Source organism: Heteronotia binoei, chromosome 7 (genome assembly GCF_032191835.1).
Source record: "Heteronotia binoei isolate CCM8104 ecotype False Entrance Well chromosome 7, APGP_CSIRO_Hbin_v1, whole genome shotgun sequence".
Classification (NCBI taxonomy): Eukaryota; Metazoa; Chordata; class Lepidosauria; order Squamata; family Gekkonidae; genus Heteronotia; species Heteronotia binoei.
Window position 1 is genome coordinate 40,284,835 of NC_083229.1, and position 23,229 is coordinate 40,308,063.

At 41.1% G+C, this 23,229-nt stretch overlaps 1 protein-coding gene across 1 annotated transcript in view; it reads right to left on the minus strand.

The window, feature by feature from the left end:
• Window positions 1-1,699: 1,699 nt before the first annotated feature.
• Window positions 1,700-23,229, minus strand: part of PTDSS1 (phosphatidylserine synthase 1) — a 43,960-nt gene continuing 22,430 nt past the window's right edge. The window contains exons 6-13 of the mRNA XM_060243467.1: window positions 19,641-19,792; window positions 17,996-18,137; window positions 15,054-15,166; window positions 13,923-13,988; window positions 9,221-9,320; window positions 5,504-5,572; window positions 4,569-4,638; window positions 1,700-2,887 (exon numbers count right to left, since the gene is read on the minus strand). Coding sequence (XP_060099450.1) covers window positions 2,778-2,887; window positions 4,569-4,638; window positions 5,504-5,572; window positions 9,221-9,320; window positions 13,923-13,988; window positions 15,054-15,166; window positions 17,996-18,137; window positions 19,641-19,792 — 822 coding nt within the window. The 3' untranslated portion in view covers window positions 1,700-2,777. The remainder of the gene's footprint in view (window positions 2,888-4,568; window positions 4,639-5,503; window positions 5,573-9,220; window positions 9,321-13,922; window positions 13,989-15,053; window positions 15,167-17,995; window positions 18,138-19,640; window positions 19,793-23,229) is intronic.

Here is a 23,229-nt window from a genome sequence, read left to right on the forward strand (position 1 = left end):
AAAAACAAAAACACAGACATGCACAGACATATATATAACCAGTCAGGTAGGACAATTGTAAAAAGTAGGATGGAGCGATATGAAAAAGTTAGAAAAAGACCTGCAAATGGTAGAAAATAATACCACCCAGAATTCTCAATTCAAAGGTGAAAGTACTAGAGTTCACATGTGGAATTCACCAGTTGTGGGCTACATCTCTCAAGTCCAACACATCATATTTCAAGACCTGATCAAAGCTCATCTTCCCGGTTTCTATTGGTCCAGGTCATATTTCCATGGAAATATACAGAACACACATACCATTCAGAAAACAGCATATGAAATGAGTGTGTGTTTGTCACAAGGATAAACTGATTTCAGTACAGAAAATGCAATTTTTCCACACAATATTTTACATAATTTACAGTTAAATGAGCAGGGGAAAGATGAGTATGGTAGGTACCATCTTTACTCTTTTTAGGGGAAGCACTCTCTCTCTCGATATATGAACACACAAACACTCCTCTTTGTAACCCAGCCACCATAAATGGTAAGAGCAATTTTTTTTTCAAAAGGTCTGCATGCACATTCTGTGCATGATATAACTGTATACATAAACTGTATACATAAACACTATTTTCTATTGACAAATGTGGCTTTTGTATATGAAAAGGCTATGTATATACCTAGGTTTCCATCTGCAATGAATCAAGTGAGATCATCGGCATGTTTTGGGCTTTGCAAATTAGATCTTTTGGGAATGTGGGTGATAACACTAACGTTAACAGCATGAAATGTTCACAAGGATATCAACATCTTCTGACTTTGGTCTTGAACAAACAAAAAAATTACAGTGGCTTGGATCTATCAATCTGAGAGCTGTGGGTTTTTGACCATTTCCACTCCCCCCCCCCCAGCAACCCCTTTCCCTCCCTCTTTTGCAAGCAAAGCTCTGCTGACAGAAGAGGGATGATTTTGCTCCCCCCCTCCCCACATCCTTCTCACAGCAGCCCATCCAGACCAATGCAGCTATATGTCCTGATCTTCCCAGGGCTTGAAAGGGACTGCTAGGGGGTGGGGGACATGGCAAAAATTTGTATCCATCAGCACCTACCACTGAGATCTCTGGATCCAAGCCACTGGTTTATCTCATAGCAAATGACCCATAAGGGAATTCAAGAGTTTAAAACAAATACATTCAAGAGTGGTTGACATGCCAAGAACACCAAGAGGTAACAGTAATATATGTCCTGAAACCAATGTTTGTTATGGAAAAAATATACTTTGAAGATTCATATTTTCTCCCGTGTAATATTTAGCACAGATGCAGCAAATAGGATATAGATGTTAGCAGCTTTGGATGCAAGAGTTTGCACACTGGTGATAAAAGAAAAATGCCAAATAAAAGAGAACCTTCACAGCTGTAGAGAGTGTATTCCAATAGCTGGTCCCCTGTGGCACATGAGGAGTTATGGAATACTGTGCTCCCTCTACTTACAGCACTTTACCTGTGGACTACCACAATATTTCATTATATTGTGGTACACATCTGGCAGCAAAGCACTGCCCAGGTGAAAAGCAATGATACTGTATTGTACAGATGTGGATTCCTACCTAACCAGCCACCTTTGTCACAACCCCACAAGACAGCTGCCAGAGAGACACACCAGCTAGGTGTGAGAGAATCTATGCGAACTACAAGCTAAATAACAGACGTGGCTTAAATTAGAAGATTTATTGTTTTCTTGGGAATTACCCAGTTTAGTGAACTTCATAATTAAATACTGTTTGATTATTTTTTTTGAGACAGGGGGACAGTACTGTAAAACTGACCCCATAAGCCAGTCAAAAATAGGCAGAGTAAGTTTGTATAAATGATTACACTTAACAAAAGAGCAACAAAAAGGAGAGACCCTAGCAATGCTGCCAAATAAGCTGTCTTCATAGGCTTCAGCAGAACCTTTCCTTTAAAATGGGGATCATTTCATTGCTGTTGGCCTATCAAAAGGAATCTGTCTGAAAAGCATGGTGTAGCTGAATAGATGAGAAAACATTTAAAAAACACTGAAGATACTGGCAATTATTATTTTTTAAGATGTAACCATATGGGCAGATGAAGCTATATATGCGTCTCTGGAATGGCAGACGCTGCTGTTATTGTATAATAGAATTTTATGAGCATCTGAGATGGAAGTGAACATGATGAACATTTGGTTCAGTTAGAAAAGGTACAGTTAACTGTATAAATCCACCAGTGCACACTTCAATACTTTATGACACCCTGCTGATTGTTTTTTTTTAAAGCAAAGTGCAAAAAGATTCAGCTGACTGATTGAGAACATGGGCAGAGAATCTTTCAACCAAAACATCCTGCTCAACAACAACAAAACGAGATATGAAACAGAGTTTTTGAGAACCCATCACAAAAGCAACTGAGCCAACCCCAGTGGCTGCCTGTTCATTTTGGGTTATCATCCTCAACTAAAGAAGGCATTTGCACTACCTGAACAAGATTAGAACACAAAGCCTTTTTTGTCTTAGTTCTGACTTGAGAGTCAAGTGCAGAAGAGGTTAAATTTAATCCAGTGAATGGCAAAGTGACAGCAGCTAATGATTTGCAATACACAGGTGAGCTCCATCTTAAACAAGGTTCTAGGCTTCTGGTTGCTGAAGATGTCATCCCCTTCCATCTCCTCCTCTTCTCTTGTCAACCTTCAAGCAGGTTATTCAGAACCAGACTCGGTTTAGTTTTCTTTGCTCTCAGGCACACTTCCGGAACAAATCTGGAAGCTGTCATTCTATCTCTTGCCAATCCCATTGGTCACTTTTGTTTTTGAATGCCGGTTCCTCCTCCTAGACGAATGGCCCTCACTGTTGCTGGCATATTTAGGTGGACTGTCTTCCATTCCTAGCAAGTGTACATGGAATTTGTTTTTGAAAAGGATCTTTTGCTTTTAAAAAACACAATAGCTGGGTCTGCTAATACATTTTGATACAATTTGCTTGAAACCAGCATGCCACCTAGTGGTTTAACTACTATCTTATCCCCCCCCCCCTTAATGGCAACTTGTTAATTGCAATGTAGTAATTATTAGTCTTCATGAACATAAAGCACTCCTTTCATTAACAAAAAGGGGCAGTTGGTGCTCAGATGTACTGGGACTCTCAAATGCAAGAAAGGAGAGACTATATGGGTCTCTATAGGGAAGGTTTCAACAAGAAAACCTCAATAGATGGAATAAAGATCTGGATTTAACTAAAACCATCCCAAACTGAAAAATATGCTAACTGGACACATGCGCAGGACAGCCTGAAGAATCAGAGGAAAAGGAGAGAGTTAAATTTCCTTAGCATTGCCCTTAGCTACAATTTATTCATAGCTACATGAGCCTATAAGATTAGAGTTCTAACGACAGTTAGGAACTGACAATTATGAAAATCAGCAGTTAGACTAGGGGGAAGAGAAAAGGTAGTTAGTAACAGACTTTGGTCTTAGGATTTTTTAGCAGAACTCTTCAGATTGGGAGGGAACAGGTTTTAGACAAATCAGACACATTTTCTAGGGCAATGCTCCCCAATGCCATGCCCATGGATACCATGGCACTTGCCAATAGATTCCCACTGACTTTTTCCTAAAGGCAATTCACCCCCAATGCAGAGAGCCAGTACTGACTTTCCTCCACTTCACTGGACTAGGAGGTGTTCTGGAAGAACCCAGGAGAGATCATCTTTGGATCTCTGGCAGAAACCATTTTGGATCTGTGGGAGAAACCATTTGGATCTGTGGGAGAAACCATTTAGAAAAAGCTGCCCCGCCCCTCATCATAGGATGATGCTTGACTGGAAATTCTTAAGTGCTGGCAGCTACAAGCATAGACAGCTTCAAAAGTGGATGGATAAGCATGTGAAGCAGAGGTCCATCAGTGGCTATTAGCCATGAGGCATAGAGGGAAACTGTATCCGGATCAATGATGCTCTGTATTCTTGGTGCTGGTGGGGGGGCAACAGTGGGAGGGCTTCTGGAGTTCTGACTCCATTAATGGACCTCCTGATAGGTTTTGGCCACTGTGTGACACAGAGTGTTGGACTGTATAGGCCATTGTACTGATCCAACATGGCTTCTCTTCCGTTCTTAATGTTCTGAAGAACCTCCCAACATTTTGTGATTGGGACTAGTGCCCATGGCAGCCATTTTGGGACTGCTCTTGCCTTTCCCACAGCAGTCATTTTGTGGTGACAACCACGTGTTTTCAAAATTCCAAAGGTGCCTACAGGTTCAACACAGGCATCTGGAGGAGGAAGAGGCTGACCTCCATCACTTAGGCCATGTTGCCACATTAAATGCACAAGGACATCCAATCACACTGACAAGAATGCTCAAGGGAAAACTGGAATGAAAGATAGGAACGATTCAGCTGAGAGTTCAGCTGAAGAAGAAACAAGGGGGGGAAACCCCATTCCACAGTCACCACAGCCGGCAGTCTGCCTGTATTCTAATGCTACAAGGATTCTTCAGAAATGAACAACTAAAAAGTGCATGAGCGCTACTGACAAAAAGGGACAGAATGTACCATACGAGATGGCAGTACCTCTAGTGAACTTAGAGTTTAGCCAGGAAGCATCTGGGATGTACGAACTGTCTTCGCTTTCCGACAGAGTCTGTGAAAACAAAGATGGCCATCAGTGAGGTCTGACTTTGCAATCAGTGTGTCTTGTATCCAGACCTACTTAGATATGCATGTTTATAATTGCTGGCAGTACTGAGTGAATACTAAAAGCCATGCAGCCCCCATGCAGGGTCAGTAGCTGAAAGGACAAGGAACCAGAGAGAGAGCAAAGTTAACTCTTGCACTCCACTGTGTAACACAAACCTTTCTCCCATGTTTGGGATACCCACATGCCCTTCCATCCAGGTATGGTGATGTTAATGGTTTACTAGCTATATTTCACATAACTGGAATTAATAATAGTTGTTGTCTATGTAATATAGAAGAATTTGGGCCTAACTGATCATTCTGCTAAAGTCAAAGAAACCTTCCTGCAAAAAAGTCAACCACTTTTTGTCCATATACGTTATATTTGATCCCATGATTACCAGCCACATGATGGAAAGGAGTGTGACTCCATGCTTTTTGGTGGAGCAACCCTTAGAGCACGGGTGGCCAACAGTAGCTCTCCAGATGTTTTTTGCCTACAGCTCCCATCAGCCCTAGCCAGCATGGCCAATGGCTGGGGCTGATGGGAGTTGTAGGCAAAAAAACATCTGGAGAGCTACCATTGCCCACCCCTGCCTTAGAAGGTCTATTCAAAAATGTCCCTTTTTAATCAGTGGCACTTACTCCCAGAGAAGCGTTCTCAGGATTGCAGCCATAGTTATCCACATCCTTGCATATAGAAAAAGGGCAGGATTTAGACTGGCACTGAATAGGCAAACGGACACTATTTAGGCAGGCCTAGGGAAGGCACTGCCCTCGTCTAGTGGTTTCCAAGTGCTTATTGGTGCTGCATTTCCCACTAAGCATACCTTTTCTCTCTGTCCATAGCGGTCTGCATACCAAACCATTCCATATAAACACAGGAAAGTTGTAATAGCCTGTAACAATGAAACAAGAAAAAGGAGAGAAAGGCGGGGAACTCAGTCAGTCAAAATTAAATGTGCTTTTGTAGAAAACTTGCAGGCTAAATTTTCATTACTATAATGCAACTCAAGGAAATAATTCTTTTTCTAACATAAGACACGGGGCCTTATTTCCACAGGAACACAGGGCAGTTTTATATCATTTTAACTGATGTGGATTCCCCCAAAGAACTAAAAAAATTCTGACAGAAATTCCCGGTCTTCTTTGCAAATGCAGATTGTTGTTGTTCAGTCGCACAGTCGAGTCCGACTCTTTGTGACCCCATGGATAAAGTCACGCCTGGCCGTCCTATCTTCCACCATCCTCCGAAGTCTGCTCAAATTCGTGTTTGTTACATCAGTAATACTGTCCAGCCATCTCATCTTTTGCCGTCCCCTTCTTCTTGTGCCTTCTGTCTTTCCCAGCATCAGGGTCTTCTCCAGGGAGCGCTTCTTTCTCATTTGGTGGCCAAAGTATTTGAGCTTCAGCATCTGACCATCCAGGGAACAGTCTGGGTTGATTTTCCTTAGGACTGACTGATTTGATCTTCTTACAGTCCAAGGGACTCTCAAGAGTCTTCTCCAGAACCACATCTCAAAAGAATCTGTTCTTCTGCGCTTGGCCTTCCTTATGGTCCACCTCTCGCAACCATACATTACTACTGGGAATATCATCGCTTTGACTATATGGACTTTTGTTGGCAGGATGATGTCTCTGCTTTTTATTATACTGACCAGGTTCACCATAGCTATCCTCCCAAGGAGCAAACGTCTTTTAATTTCATGGCTACAGTCACCATCTGCAGTGATCTTGGATCCCAGAAATGTGAAGTCTGTCACAACTTCCATGTCTTCCCCTTCTATTTGTCAAGGTGTGATGGGGCCAGATGCCATGATCTCAGTTTTTTTGATGTTGAGTTTCAAGCCTACTTTTGTGCTTTCCTCTTTCACTCTCAACAAGAGGTTCTTTAGGTTCTCCTCACTTTCTGCCATTAGAGTAGCGTCATCTGCATATCTGAGGTTGTTGATGTTTTTCCAGGCAAGTACTTTTTTCCCTTTCTCACAATACAAGAACTCGTAGGCATTCAATGAAATTGCTGAACAGTCAGATTAAATTGGATAAAAGGAAGTACCTCTTCACCCAAAGGGTGATTAACATGTGGAATTCACTGCCACAGGAGGTGGTGGCGGCTACAAGCATAGCCAGCTTCAAGAGGGAATTGGATTAAAATATGGAGCAGAGGTCCATCAGTGGCTATTAGCCACAGTATGTGTGTGTGTGTGTGTGTGTGTGTGAGTGTTGGACTGGATGGGCCATTGGCCTGATCCAATATGGCTTCTCTTATGTTCTTATGTTGTGATCCACACAATCAAAGGCTTTAGCATAGTCAATGAAGCAGAAATAGATGTTTTTCTGATACTCCATGCTTTCTCCATAATCCAGCGAATGTTGGCAGTTTGATCTCTAGTTCCTCTACCTCTCCGAAATCCAGCTTGAACTTCTGGTAGTTCCCGATCGACATACTGAAGCCTAGCTTGTAGGATCTTTAACATGACCTTGCTGGCATGTGAAATGAGTGCAATGGTGCAATAGTTTGAACATTCCTAGACATTACGCTTCTTTGGGATTGGAATATAAACCGATCTTTTCCAAGCCTGTGGCCACTGTTGTGTTTTCCAAATTTGTTGACACAATGTGTGCATCACTTTAACAGCATCACCTTTTAGGACTTTGAATAGGTCAACTGGGATACCATCATCTCCGCTCGCTTTGTTAGTAATGCTTTCTAAAGCCCATTTGACTTCACTCTCCAGAATGTCTGGCTCAAGGTCATCGATTTCACTGTCATGGTTGTCTGGGACATTGAGATCCTTCTTGTATAATTCTTCTGTGTATTCTTGCCACCTCTTCCTGACCTCTTCTGCTTCTGTTAGGTCCCTACCATTTTTGTCCTTTATCATGGCCATCTTTGCACGAAATGTTCCCTTGATTTCTCCAATTTTCTTGAAGAGATCTCTTGTCTTTCCCATTCTATTATTTTCCTCTATTGCTTTGCATTGTTCCTTCAGGAAGGCCTCCTTATCTCTCCTTGCTGTTCTCTGGAAATCTGCATTCAGTTGGGTGAATCTTTCCTTTTCACCTTTGCCCTAATCATTAGGCCCTAATCATTTAGATAAAGAGTACCAGGGCATCAGAAAACCCTTCCATGCTTATCTATAAGCCACTGTTCACATACAGTTTGCTAGTGACTTACTGAAACTCTTTGGGTTTTTTGATAATAAGTACTGAACCCACTGTGCTATGCTACTGATCTGAGCTGAGCAGTGGTCAATGCTTAGAGCTGACTCAGGATTGGGTGGCACACTGCCTGTGGTGCTCCAGCTGGCCTCAGTCCACCAAAGGACAGACAGATGTTTATCTCCCTTCAACTAGAGTCTATCATGCTCAAAGGCGCCAGTGTTATTACAAGCCACACCCCCAGGACATGTTGGCTTCTTAAAACTGCCCCATGTGCATTTAAAGGATGACAGGCAAAGACTTCTTACAATGCTGCTTCACATAAAAAGTCACTCTGCATATTATGAACTAGCCTGTGCTAACAGCCCTTGCTGGCAGAACTAATGACTGTTGTTCTGCTTGGCAAGAAACTTGCTCCCAGTTCCTCTGATCTCCATAGTACTGCAGCATTTAACAGGCCAAGCTTCTGAACCTGTGGCCATTTTGGGGTGCAATCAAAGAGAGCTTCCTGTTTGCCCTGCAGTGACAGAGGATGCACAGCAAGTGCATCCATGCAGCTAACCATTTAATTTCAGTGGGTTTCAGTCTAGAGGAATCTGCACTGAATTAAGCCGTTTGTTTTTTGTGGCATCAACTTGTCTCCAAGGGTAGTTTCCATATAAACCATGCTATGCTAGAAGTAGCCAGCAGCTGCTCTGGTAGATTTTGACTGACATCTAGCTATTGATAAATGATTTATTTATTCAAAATATTTATACCTCATCTTTCCATACTAGTATACTTGAGGCAGCCCACACAATATAAACAAGCAAGCAACACAATAAAATATAATATCAGCAATGAGGAATTAACAGCCAGTGGCAGATAATATTAAAATAAATAAATAATTTAATAGTATTAAAATAACAAATAAACTTCAAAAAAGCATCAAACAGCAAATAGTATATTTCAAATACATTTTTTAAAAAAATGTTGTAAGCTGCTTTGCGTCCTATCAGGAAGAAAAGCAAGTAATAAAAATTGTAAATAAGTGAAAAGCCTACTTTAAAAAATAACAACACAGCACCAGTTTGAAAAAAGCTTCATGGGGAGGGAAACTCTCTCTAAAAACTTGAGAGAACATCGTTGCTTGACACTGAAATGGTTGCTAAACTGGTATCAAGCAAGCCTCCTTGGGAAGGAAGCTCCACATTCCAGGTGCCACTACCAAAATGGTACTGATTATTCTGATGTTTCCTCCATCTTGTTTGTTTCAGTAGGGAAACAAAGAGCAACAAATGCCAGAAAGACACTTGCAACTCTATGGAAGTAGACCCAGCAACACTTGCTCAGTTTTGCAGCTGAGATGAAGAACATCACCACGTAAAAAGCAAAGTGCCACTTACCACACATATGAGCCACAGAATAACGTATAGTATTTGTGTTTTAGAGAAGAGGTCTTGACCGAATTTGATGCAGACAATCGCTTCAAGGAAACCGATTACCCTGGGGGGAAGAACAGAAGAAATATTGTTTAAGTTGAGCCACAGTAAAGAGTACCAAGTTAGATGGACCTGGGACTTGACTCTGTAAGAAGTAATTCCATTTGCTCAAATCAGCTTGGTGGGTTTGGCATCTGCAGTTGCCTCATGTTGAACGAGAAGGGAAGAGCTCAGTGGCAGAGGAAAGCACCATCACAGCCAACTTATGATGACTCCTTAGGGTTTCAAGGCAAGAGATGAACAGAAGACATTTGCCATGGCCTGCCTCTGCTTACCAACCCTGGACTTCCTCGCTCATCTCCCATCCAGAAACTAACCAGGCCCAACCCTACTTCACTTACAAAATCAGAACAAACTTGGGCTAAATCTGGGCCATCCAGGTCAAGGTAAAATGTGCAAGTATTAAAATAATCTTCCTCACTTCAAGGGCCTGGTATAACCCTTCAACAGAAAGGGGATTTTTTTTTCTTGAGTGCCTTAAATGTGAGTGTGGGTGGGGGGTGGGGAACCTTCATGACGTATGTAGAAACACTTTTGTTCCCTTCAACCAAGAAGAAAGGAGACATACAGCCATAATCAAGGCTATGAATGCATGATGAGGCTGGCAACAACCCATGGAATGTTGAGACCAGGTTTTCTGAGAATCTCATACTCCTTTTTTAAAAAGAGTAAGTTTCTGGCCCATACTATGTTGAAGATATTCTTGAGCATGTGTGGGCAACCGCCCAAATCTCAAATCCTAAAGGGGGCTGAATGCAGTTCCAGTGAATAGGAAAAGAGCAGGGGATAAGGACCCTGCACAGCTTCTTGCCTGCCCAAGACTGGTACATAGAATATAGCGGTCAAATCCAGCCTTTCACAATGCAGAGTTTGTACTGCAGGATTCAGAATGTCTGCTTTAGAGTGGGGCAGCAAACACATGGACTGGGCTGTTGCTTCCCTTGGAGCCTCTCCTTCTTGCTTGAAGTTTGTTTTGCAAGGAGAGGGATTTTACTGGATGTCTAAATTCATTTAACTTATGATCTGAGATTATGTTTAAAGAAGGAAGCCTAATCCTTCTTGTGAGACACTAAGCAGCTTTTAGGCAGATGAAAGCCTGTTTCTCTCTCTCACACACACACACATACAGCGCAGAGATGAATGTCATATTAATGTTCTCTGGGTCAGTTATTAGTAGGAGGGGCTCTTTAAACCAAAAAACAACTTGAACAGATACAGTATTTAAAAACCCCAGCTCCTTTCTTCATACATGGAGAACATCATGCAACTGAAGAATCTGCAAGTAGGAGCAGAAACAATTTTTTTTTGTTTCTTACATGTATTTATTGGTGAGAAGGAGGGAGGCTTTTGTCATTTAGTCATTTTTAGTTATTGCCCTCTGCCTTTACATAGTCTGCATACTGCTGTAGCTCAGCCTGGTGAGGTCAAGAATTTATCTCTTCCACTTGGATCCTCAGGTGCCTTTTCATAGAATCATAGAGTTGGAAGGGACTTCCAGAGTCATCTAGTCCAACACCTGCACAATGCAGGGAATTCACAAGTATTTCCCTGCACACACACACACACATCCCCAGTGCTCCAAGTCCAGAAGATGGCAAAAACCTCCAGGATCCCTTGCCAAACTGGCCTGGAGAAAAATGGCTGACTGACCCCAAAGTGGCAATCAGCATTTTCCTGGGCGTGTAAAAAAGGGCCACAAGAACTAAGCACTGATGCAACCCTTCCTGCCCTCCCTCTCATGACCGGCATAATTCACAGAATCAGCATTGCTGTCAGATGGTCACCTAGCCTCTGCTTAAAAACCTCCAAGGAAGGAGAGCCCACCGCCTCCCGAGGAAGCCTGTTCCACTGAGGAGCAGCTTTAATTGTCTGGAAGTTCTTCCCAATGTTTAGCCAAAAACTCTCTTGATTTAATTTCAACCCACTGGTTCTGGTCCAACCTTCTCGGGCAACAGAAAATATTGTTGTTCTCTTTCATCAGGCCAGGCAAAACTGTGGCTCTAATTATGTCAAAAAACCAAACCAGAAACATAAGCTGAAGGCATCCAAAGTTTTTCCACAGATCCCTGTTCCATTTCACTGAGACTCATGGAAGATTATTTCCTGGAAGACTGTGCCCAAGAGAATTAGTAGGAGCACCAGTGGAATGTATTGCTGAAGGCACCACAATGTCTGGGAGTTGCCCCTGATTATCTTTATTTCTAGTGATGCTGATAAACTCTGGAATGGAGGAGGATGAAAAGCAAACTGGCTGCTCAAAAAGTTTGCAACATTTTCATTTTGGATACATGCTGCTTCAAACTAGCACCCCAAATGCCCACTCTTTACTCAGCAGACTATTTACCCCTCCCTGCAGCCATGAATCTGACTTTTCCAAGGAGGCAGGGAGAGTAATTGACCACAGCAAATAGGCTCTGACTGGACAGTGTGACATCCTGCTGTGATTTATGGAAACTGTGGTTTTCTTGGTGACCTACCATATGTTTAGAGCTAGCCTCTATGTCCAGCCATTCTTCCATCCCCCTGAAACGTTTTGTGGTTCAGACATGCACTTTTTACAACTGTTCCCTTGCAAAAATATACATCAAACATTTTTGACCGATTGATGGGGCATGCTTGCAAAAACATGGGCAGTTTTGTGTTGAATTCTGGTGTGTTCTCCCATAATTACTCATTTTTGCAGTTTTAATAAATGTAGAAAAGATCACCAAGCAAGTCTCAGAAAAGGAGGTCTGCTCTTTTGCATGTGCCTTTTTTCTGGCCTGAAAAGGAACAACTGTAAACACCCATTAAGATTAGACTTTGAAGATAGATCGGGCATTGAGGAAATGATGACAGGGAAAATGTTCCTAACTAAGCCAAGTAAAGTAATTCAATTGGTCTGTTTATTTTTGCCAAAGGCCAAAAGCAGGAGTAAATAAGTCCCTCCATGCTTGTTATCTCCAGGCTGACCTTCTCTCCAAGGACAGACTTCACTGATCTAAATATTGCTATTTCTGTTACTTTGGGATCTGGACGTTTTCTTTTGAAAGGCAAGGATATTGTACACAAATTTGCTTCCTTTCCTCTGCTAAGCTTGGCAGAGTAGAATAACACACACTTGTGAAACCCGCAAGAAGATAGGAGGTCATCTAATTCACCTCAGACAAGATCCCTTTATGCAATATTCTTTCCCTGTCCCCAACCCAAGAATACATGTTATAGAGTGCTATCAGGAGAAAGCCATGCATACCAGGGTAAGCTATGCCATTAATAGGTACAGGCAAGAAAATCCTTCTGTAAACACCTGCTATAGTTTGAACCACTGAGACAAGAACATCTAATCAAATGACAGGTCTGTCTTCTAATACCCCAAGGATGGGTTTGGTATTTTGCAGAAATCTGGGAACATTTTAGGTGCCGGGAGGCCCCTTCATTGTTACTGCATCACTGTCGGAGCTGTAAAATGGCACCAAAGGGAAAAGCATAATCTTTTCTTTCTTGGTTAGTTATACATGAGTCACTGAACCTGAGTTCATTCAGTGGCTGAAGTCAATTTAGGGAGATTCTCACCCACAAATTTGGACCTAATTGTTCACAATAACCTTGAAAGGCACAATTCGTATTTTATTCAAGCTAAAGTACCATAAGAGATTTTGCCGTGTGCTGAGTTAAGATGTGGCACACGTAACACTTGTAAACCACTGGTCTTATTTACAATTTCTCAATTTTGTCTGTACTCTAAGCTCCATATATGGCTAGGCTAAGAACAAACAAATAAAAGTCATACTACATTATTGGGGGGGGCTTCCTGTTTCTCCTCTGCCCATTCTCCTTTTTTCCACAGGAAAAGACTGGGAGAGAAAAATGGAAGGAGGACTAACTTCCAATCAGGTTGCAGTAAGGATGGGCTTTTTTCTCCTCGTACCTCAAGAATTTATTTATTTATTTATTTATTTATTTATTTATTTATTTATTTATTTATTTATTTATATTTGGACTTATATCCCGCCCTTCTCACCGAAGTGTCTCAGGGCGGCTCATTTCCTTACTTGGGCAAATGGGGAGGTGACAGGAAGACTGTCTATTCTGTGTTATTTCTCCCTCCTCCCTATTCTCTTTTCAGAGTGAAATGAGTTGTTAATTTGAATTTAACAACTGAAGGAGCTTCGGGAGAGAGCGATCAACGAGGTATGCTAATCGCGTGGCGGAAAAAATGAAACTGAGTGGGTAGGCACTCTCCCTCAGCCTCAGGCATGCACACTGCTGCCTACTCCCCAGGGCAGAGTGAAAGCATCAACATTCTAAGACTGGAGCTTTGGAAACTCCAAGCTGAACTTCTGCACGAGCGCAGTACCCAAGTGTGGGACTGCACAGAGACCACGAAGAAGATCCAGAGGTTAATCACCAGCAACCATTCCACAAAAAAGGAACATTTCAGCTCTGTCTTGTTCCTAACACATGAGCTAAAGTCACAAGATGAAGAAAGTTTCCCAAAACTCAACATTTCTGGTCACTGCATGGACAGGAGACTACCTGCATGTTTCTGGGAGCACAGATTTTGTTTTCACTAAGACAGGCTGCAAAAGTTCTAATGTCTACTTTTTCAGCTACAACAAAAACTTACCCAAATACCCAGCACTGAGTTCCTACCCTTTTGCACTGTGTGTCTGTGAGGTAAGCATAGTATTGTCTGGAATGAGAAACAGAAACATTCTTCAGTGAAAAGAGAAATTACACATTTAGGATACAGCCAGCAAAACATCTGAATTTTACCCATTTTATGAGAAAAAAGTGCAATTTATTAAAACTAAGGCTGTCACTTGATTAGGGAAACAGCCAATTGATTGTGTGCCATTCTACAGTGTGATTCTAAGCAGTTATATCCCTTTAAGCCTTCTCAAATTCATAACTCGCCTTGGAATGGCATTGTTAGTCAATTACCGTAATTGCATTAAATCTGCATAAATCTGAATGAGAAAAAATAGAAAGAAAAAAGGTCACATATCAACTGGCATCAACTTAGGAGAGGCAGTATCCTACTATGCGAAGGAAGGAATACCTCTTCTGGGACTTGTGTTAAAAATAATTCCAAATATCTGTCGCATGATTAAAGTGGCAATTTTCTAGTCAATCAAAAAAATTAATTTAACCAATCAATCAACAAAACATTACAGCCTTAATTAACAGAGTTTGAATGCTTCTGGGATGGCTGCCAGCAGAATAAGACAAGCAATCATACTGAGTATTAAAAACAGAAGAGATATTCCCTGCCTGCCCTCTTCCCCTGCCCAAACAACTGAAAAAACATACCTACCTGTAATCTCATTTGCAAAGCAAAGATGTCTGCAACATCATACATATGTCTAGACTGAAATGTGGTTGACTAAGCAAAAAGGCATGTAGATACACAATAACAAAATACTGAACAGTTATACATTCCTAAGCCTACTGATGTCAATGTACTCACATCTTTCTAACTCTGTTCAGAATTGCACTATAAAAATGGGAAGGTAGACACTCTGGGGATTTGAGGCACAAAAGGCAGGTGCCCTGCCAACAAAACATCTTGCTTTGTGGTATTTTGATTAGATGATCTAAGGTTAAGACTGTGTCTACCTTGCCTACTCAAGTCTGCATTTTCTGTTAATGATTACTGTTTTAATTTTTAAAAAACAAGTTATGCAAAAACTGGTTTATATTCAAAAGGTTTCCATGCAATTCTTCAAGTGAGAAAGGAAAAGAAGCAAAATATTACCTCACAGTGGGTGCTGTGATAATACCAATGAAGAGGATTCTACCCCAGCTTAAAGGGTGGCTCGCTTGGAAAACAAATATGTGTTTCAAGAAAAATGTGTTCAATTCAGTCAGCTAAAAAGGAGAAGAAAGAGTCAGGTAACAAACTTTTATATCCTGGACAGACAAGACTAATTCTAACTTCCAGGTAACAAACTTTTATATCCTGGACAGACAAGACTAATTCTAACAATTATATAGATAGGAAGTAACCAATTTTGTATTTGCCAACAAAACTAATTTAAAACCAATGAGTTTTAAAAGGTCCCAATCGTGAAGCACCAATTGAGGCAGTGAGATAGCCAATGATGAGATGGTTCATTTAGGGGGTACCATTTAAAAAGCATTAAATTCATCAGTAATTTATTTATCACTATGGAACAAAGATTTGGGGAGGGGGGGTCACAAATGCCTGGGCTATCTTTTCAGCTTACTTTACATACCTCTCCCTTCTTCACCATAGGTCTACCTATGACATTCATAACTAAAATCACAGAGCTGTGAAGGTTTTTAAAGAATATGTAACAGAGACATTTATTTTTAGCATATAAAATTATTTATAATTTTGCCTTTTATCATTTCTGCAAATTAAGACCCTCAGTTATTTAGTAAGCGGGTACAAGTGATAAACAAGACATCTGAAGATGTTTAAGGCAAAGGTCATAACTAGAGTATTTTCAGACTACTACTAAGGACAATTCATACAACAAACTAGTGTGTGATTTTCAGCTAGCAAGGCTGAAATATCAAGCACTGGTACTGTGTAGCGTGATCTCTCACTCAAAGCCACACAGTCTGTCCATGATGATACTCCATGCTTGAGAGGAGATGGATGGAGTGTAACGGCAGGGTCTCAGTTAATTACTCTCAGCAGTCCACAATTGAGGATACATCAATCTTGAATTTAGACATATTTATTTCCTTAACTACGTTCCCTTCCCCAAATTGAACCCAAACAAATGGTAACCATATAAACTAAGCTTGTTATTCCTGAATCTGTTCAATATCTTCGTTATGTTGTATGCTAATTTAATGCTCATCCGCTACCTATATGTATGGACTGGTATTTTCCATTTCATTGTATCTGAAGAAATGTGCATGGACACTAACGCTCATATCTTGAATAAAACTTTGTTGGTCTTAAAGGTGCCATTGGACTCAAACTTTGATCACGATGAGCGAGACTAGGCAACTGAAACCAAAGTTCGGACTTCCTATCAATTTAACTCAACCCTACTTTTCTATCAGTTTCCCTCAACATACTGATGCTCATCAATCTCTATGCTATGTTCAGATTCAACATTTTCTGAAGGAAAAAAAAAAGACATCTGTAAATTTGTACCAGACATGGAAGACCCAATAGCTGCTTTAGCTATTTGATCAGCAAATGCCACATACTCAGACTTACGGTTTTAATTCCAATACATTTTATTTTCCACAAAGTGACGTATTTGATCACTTTGGGTACAGTCATCATGAAGGTAGACATATCCAGAATCTACAAATATATCAGAAACCCACAAACCTTAATTGGACTTAAGCATGCCTTGTTGTCTACTAAGAGACTTCAATTCTCAAAATAAACATAACATCACAGTGACTTGTTGGAATTTTGTCTCCCAAGAAGTCCCATGCAAAGATGAATTCTCATTTAAAACTGCCATGCATAAACAAATCAGAATGTTTTCAACACAATAATGATGGCCAAGATATTTCCTTTCACTGATGTGTTTTGCCTGATTCAGATTGTTGCCAGCTCCCAATGATCACATGCATGGCTGCCAGCAAGAAGACGATCTGTTTTTTATACCCTTTTCTCTACCTTAAGGAGTCTCAGAGCAGCTTACAATCACCATCCTTTCCTCTCTCCACAACAAGCACCTTGTGAGGTAGGTGTGGTTGAGAGAGTTCTAAGAAGACAGTGACTGGCCCAAGATCACCCAACAGGCTTCATGTGGAGGGGTGGGGAATCAAACTCAGTTCTCTAGATTAGAGTCTACTGCTCTTAACTACTGCACCATGCTGGCTTGAGACCCAGCAGAACCAAACCTCTCATAAATGGACTGGAATGTAGTTTCTTAAGACCTGCAGTCACGGCAGCCCACTTGTGAGCCCACATAATCATAAGCTGCAATTATGCTTATACGCTGCAAGTGGAGGTCCAGGTTCATACAACTGCCATCTACATGTGAAGCCATAGATGTCTTGTATGTGCAAGGTGGGGGGGGGGAGGAAGAATTAACAAGCACACAAACTAGGATGATTCAATGGAGAGGATAATTACCTTGTAACAACTGCATAATTCAAATGGAGTTGAAACAACATAAACTGTCACTCTCTCTACCTCAGAGGTCCCCAACAGTTTGGAGTCTGCAGGCACCACTGGAATTCTGACACAGAGAATGGTGGAGCCAACTACAAAATGGCTGTCACAGGATGCAGAGACAACCAGAAAATGGCAGGGACTAAGCCACACATAACTCTCATCATAACTCTTCCACAATCCAGACAGAAGCTTTGTTTAACAGGATTCCTTTCAAAATGAACAGGCTGTTTAAAAACAACCTCTTGCATACACAGTAACTCAGTAAAGATCCTTCTACTGTGGCTGCAGCAGCAGCAACCTTTAAAAAATCTTCACAGCCTATCAGATTTCCCAATGGCCAGTCAGAAGCCCTGCTGGGCAAAGCCCCACCTGGCTCCTCTTACTTTCTAAAAACACAGGAAAGGTGTTAGCGGGCACAATGGCGCCCACAGTCACCGCACCGGGGACCCCATCTCTAGCTTATGGTTTTCTTTGACATGTGCATACAACACACATAATTTCCTCTGGCCAAACAGAGCCAAGGCATCTAGTGAGAAATCCCTAGTTTGGATGTCACAGCGGTTTTGTTTTTGCTTTACCTGCCAGATAATCATGAAAAGATATACGCCAGCCACTCTTTGAAATGAAGACTTGGGATCAAACCAGCGAACATACGTCCAGCTTGCCGGAGTGAATTGTAATACAGCTCTTTTGATTTTCCCTGTGGTTGTGTGGATATCCCTGCAAGCAAGCCACAGTAAAACAAAAAAAGAAAATCAGAATTGCATTGCTCTGGTTCTGTACAATATAACATGGCTCTAAAATACTGCTACATACAACACGAGGCCAGACACATCTTGCCGGGAAAGATGCACTGAAGGCAAACTTTAGCACCCATTCTAGTTATGGAAGCAGCGGCTGGCTATTAAGAGGAGCCTGCTCTTGCACATGCATGCTTCACTCTTCTATGGCAGCAAAGCAGAAAACTGCAAAAAAAAATTCAGGATAGTTTCCTGTGCTATTCAAAGAGGCACTCTCAAACAGCAATACATTTTACTATTAAAAATCGTTCCTGAAGGAAAATACTGGAACAGAGTGATGTTCTGCAGGTCACAACCACTTTCTGCCGTTTTCAAGTTGACTGTAACAGTTAAGGATAAGTGAACTGGAAACCAATACAAGCTCATGAAAGTCAGTGACAGTATGATTTTCTTTTAGGAATTTGCATTCCATCCTATAGTTACAGTAGAAACAACCAATTTCACCAAATATAAGACATATGCCAGAACCCAAAGGACTGTATGTGATGGTTTCATGGTGTTCTGGGCTTTTCTACTGCCCTATATCTCCAGAACAGGGAGGGGGGGCACATCAGAGCAGCACTCAGTGTAGTAAAAGGGGTCTTATGCCTGCCACAGCACTAGTGAGTAGTGTTGTTTTTTTTTAGAATACATCATCATATCTGGAATGAAGCAGCAAATTGACAGGGCTTGTTAAGCTGCCCCACTGGAGACAAATTTTCCCATTGCTGACAAAGGGGCATAAATATCATTCTAGTTTATTCCTTTAAAAATGAGTACTTGTTTGCAAAAGATAACAAAAAGATCCTACAAAAAGCAACCTTTCCCCCCCTTTGAGGATTAGCAAACTGCATCAAATCTATTTTGATTCCCGTAGGATGGACTGTGGCCTGGATTTTATGCATCAATATGGTGTCATGTTTGTAATGTCCATCTGGAAGGATTATTATATAAGTTTATAATTTTACACTTCTGTGTTTTTACTTAAATTTTGTTATTATCTGCCCTGGCTTAATGCCATGGCCATCAAAACAGAAAGAGGGGAGGTGAAGAGCAGGCTATATACCTCAGAGTGGAAATATAAAAATCATTTCAGGAAAAAGTTCTTATAAATGGGAGGCAAGTAGGGAACTGGGGAAAGTGTACATTTAGAGTTCTGTACTTTGTTACCTGTCTGGTTTTGACACTTGACGAGATATTTCAGCTACAACTTCAAATCACAGTTTGGCATTGCATACTCAAGCTTCACAGTGCAATCCTAAGCAGAGTTATGTGTTTCTAAGTACATGGAAGTCAATAAGCTTAGAAGGATATAATTCCAGTTCAGGATTGCACAGTAAAATGTTTTAATGGTCTATATCTGAACAATTCTCTGCAATTTACGCACAGTTTTACACAACAGTATTATTAACACAATGCTTATTGGCTTGTACTTGAGACCTACTTGAAACTGGCCCAGTGATAGGTCCTCATCTCCAAGAAACGACAAACTACCATGCCCAACCAGATGCCACCCCCGTTACATAGCAGGATGTCCAAAATGACTTGATCCCACCAGCATTCAGCAAAATTAGGCAGCAGATGCATGAAGAACAGCTACAGAATACAGCAAAGAGATTTGGTGTGAGAAATCCATAGAGGTAAAAAGGTTTTCTTTTTAAACATAAGAACATGATTTTACACAACCACAGTTGCTGAAAATACAGAAAAATACTTTTAATAATTCAGCTGAATTTGACAAAAGTCTACCAGCTCATGATTTCAGAGAGCTCTGTATCAGTTGTATCTTTCGGTAGGAAAATGATAACTGCTTATTTTCTCATAACACAGTTGCATGTTTCCAAAAACATTATTATTCAGTGCTAAACTAGTTGCCTCACAATGTGCCAGCACCTTTCGCTAAACAGAATTGTTTTGTTTCTACTAATAGTTTAATATCTTTGCGCTGTTAAAGGCTTGCTCTAAATTATCATGCTTCAATGACTTAAATGAAGGGCTGCATTTGACATAAACTGAGCAGAAAAAAATTCCGAAAAATACCTTACCAGTTTATTTTGGTAAGCTGAATACAGATCAGAGAATCTACCAATATAGCTGAGCCCAAATAAAGCCATTTTTTTCCTGGCTTTTCATCTGGTATAATCAGCTATACCAAATGTCTGGCGTGATCCACTTGTAGCCTAGTTTAAACTGAGCTACAAGGAGCCAACCCAGGATTGGCTGTGGTGGCAAAAAGCTCTCTGATCCCGTCACCCCAGCAGATCCTCTCTTCCCTCGTTACACGCAGATCCTGGGGCTAGCTTCTCCCATGGCATAGTTTAAACCACACCCCAGGAGAAGCACAGTCTGCCCCAGGGACAGGATGGCTTTTGTTTTAATCCGTATTTTTCTTCTCGAGTCTACTGGACCTGAAAATTTTTTGGTATTTCTGAAAAATTCCAGATCCAAACACCATACTGGTATTGGGATCTGGGACTTTTTGGAAATATCAACATTTTTTCAGGACCAATAGATCCAAACTGAGAAATACCAGGGTTTTTTTTTCACGCCCATAAACTTAACCTAGAAAACAGCCGTGCAAAATTTGCCAGATTCACTGGCGTCTTAAGAATTTCTGTCTCCTTAAAAGTCTATCCATCTAAAACTGGGTTCTTGGCCTCTAGCAATTATTAATGGTGGTTTTATCAGATAGAACCTCCAGGCTGGTTCAAGAGGAAAGAAACTTTCAGTCAACACAGACTGAAATCACAGTGATAATGACAGCATCACCTCCTGAACTATCAACACACATTCTGTGCAATTCTAAGAACACCTTTCTGGGAATAAGCCTCACTGAACAGATCTGACTAGACTTCCAAGGAGACCTGTTTTGAGTTACCCTTATAGCAGCTTTCTCTTGTCATCTAAAGAGTAAAAAAATCCATTCTAACTTTTCCCTATTTAACAAGCATTCAAAAAGAAGCATCTGGCATTACAACACTGACTGAGACACAGCTTCCAAGCAAAAATGACCTTGTACTTTTCACTCCTGGAGTGGCGACTGGGAGTGCCAAATGGATATTTTTAAGTACAAGTTTGACTTACAGTTGGAAGCATATTGCTCCACTGCAATTATTCAGTTTTACAAAGGAAAAAAATCAATTAGAAAAAAAGAGAGGCAGACTTAACATCCTATCCTTTGCACTGACTCAGTTGAACTGTCTTAGAAGAACTGAGCAACATCCAGTTAGGTATCACCTTGCCCCAGGGTACCTACTGAGCATCGAACACTTGTAGTCTCTGGCACAGTTAAGACTCAGAATTGGGTTGAAGGGAACATACTGACTCTGAGAACCATGTTCAAGGAAACAGTTGTTTGAGATTCAGAGAGTTTTCTGTATTTTCTCAGGCACAAAAGGCTATTTACTGTCACCCAGTCCAGCCTTTATAACATTTTAATACAACAAAAAGCACAAGCAATTGACCTGCCAATTCACCAGATTATGCAGCAAGCACAATTTTAAGTGTTGAGAGCATGCCAAAGAAGATGCAACATGTCACAGACAAAGTGCGGCAAACTGCCTCACGAGACCATCAAGGAAAGGCACTGATAGTGTGCACTAGTAAGCTACATGGGATGGGATATTCCAGAGAGAACTGACTAAACTGTTTTGTACATTAAGCAGCTTATGATCCAAGGTTGCAGGGTTACGAGATCAATTTAACTTGAAGTAAAAATAGCCCAGTAGGTTGATTTGTCTCTTGAATCGGTGACATGCACTGGTTTCAGTCCATCAACAGAGATTTCAGTCCATCAGTAGAGATTTCATATCACCTTGTCAAAATATTTGGCTGGATCTAATGTGATGTGTGCTTAGGTTGAAGTACTAGGCTATAACACTGCAGATTCTTGAAAATAAAAGTTAACCTAGCCAGCTCTGGGATTGATGCTCAGTAATGTAGATCACAGGTAATACTAACATCCAAGCATCAAAATGTTATAGGAGCAAAAGAATTTCAACTTTATAATCACATAGGCCACACACTCCTGATATAGCCAATCCTCCAAGAGCTTATAGGGCTCTTAGTACTGGGCTTATTGTAGACTCCAGGAGCTTTGGTTACATCATGGGGGTGTGGTCTAATATGGAAAGGAGTTCTTGTTACAAAAAAAGCCCTGACAATACTTTATAATCACACAGGAAAATGCTGTCATCCTGATAACAATCTTTGGCTGCATCCATGACAGTTAACTTAAAATTCATTTGGTGCTAGACTGCATGGACTGTACATAGACTTTATATAGAAAGTTTCTATGTTCAAAGCACTTCAAATACACTATCACAGCTGCAGTCCTTAAAAGAAGGGCAGGTATTATCTCAGTGCTGCAGATGGGGTTGATTCCAAGAGGAAGAGACAGAGTGGTTGGTGAATGGCCACCTAATGTGCCTATAGTACAACCCCTGGACCAAAACACATTTTTGGGGGCACTATGCTATCCCAGCTCACTTCAGCTGTAACTAAAGAAAATGGGAGAAAATTCAAGGTTCCACCCATGCTGTCATCCCATTCTCTTCTATAAATGGAAGAGGTCCTTATATATATGAGGATTGCTTATGGCCAGGGATATAAATAGCTTGGGCAGCTGGAACCAGTTCACAAGCTGCCAATCAGCCACGCAGGTATTATTCCACACTTTGGAATAGATGGCACACAGAGGGATGCTTAGCTATATGGAGCTTGTGCTTTATGGGGCTGCCTCTGAAATCTCCAGTAGGTACAAAATGCAATAGAAAGGTCTCTTTCTGGGGTCACCTGCTCAGAACACTTATTTCCAATCTGTATCAACTGTCCTGGCTACCTGTTTGCTTCTGGACCCAATTCACAGTGCAAGTTACTGCTATTCAAGCCCTTCGTGGACCAGGGCTTTTTTTGTAGCAGGAACTCTTTTGTATATTAGGTCAAACCCTCCTGATGTAGCCAATCCTCCTGGAGTTACTGTAGGCCCTGTACTAAGAGCCCTGTGGAGGATTGGTTACATTGGGGTGTGGCCT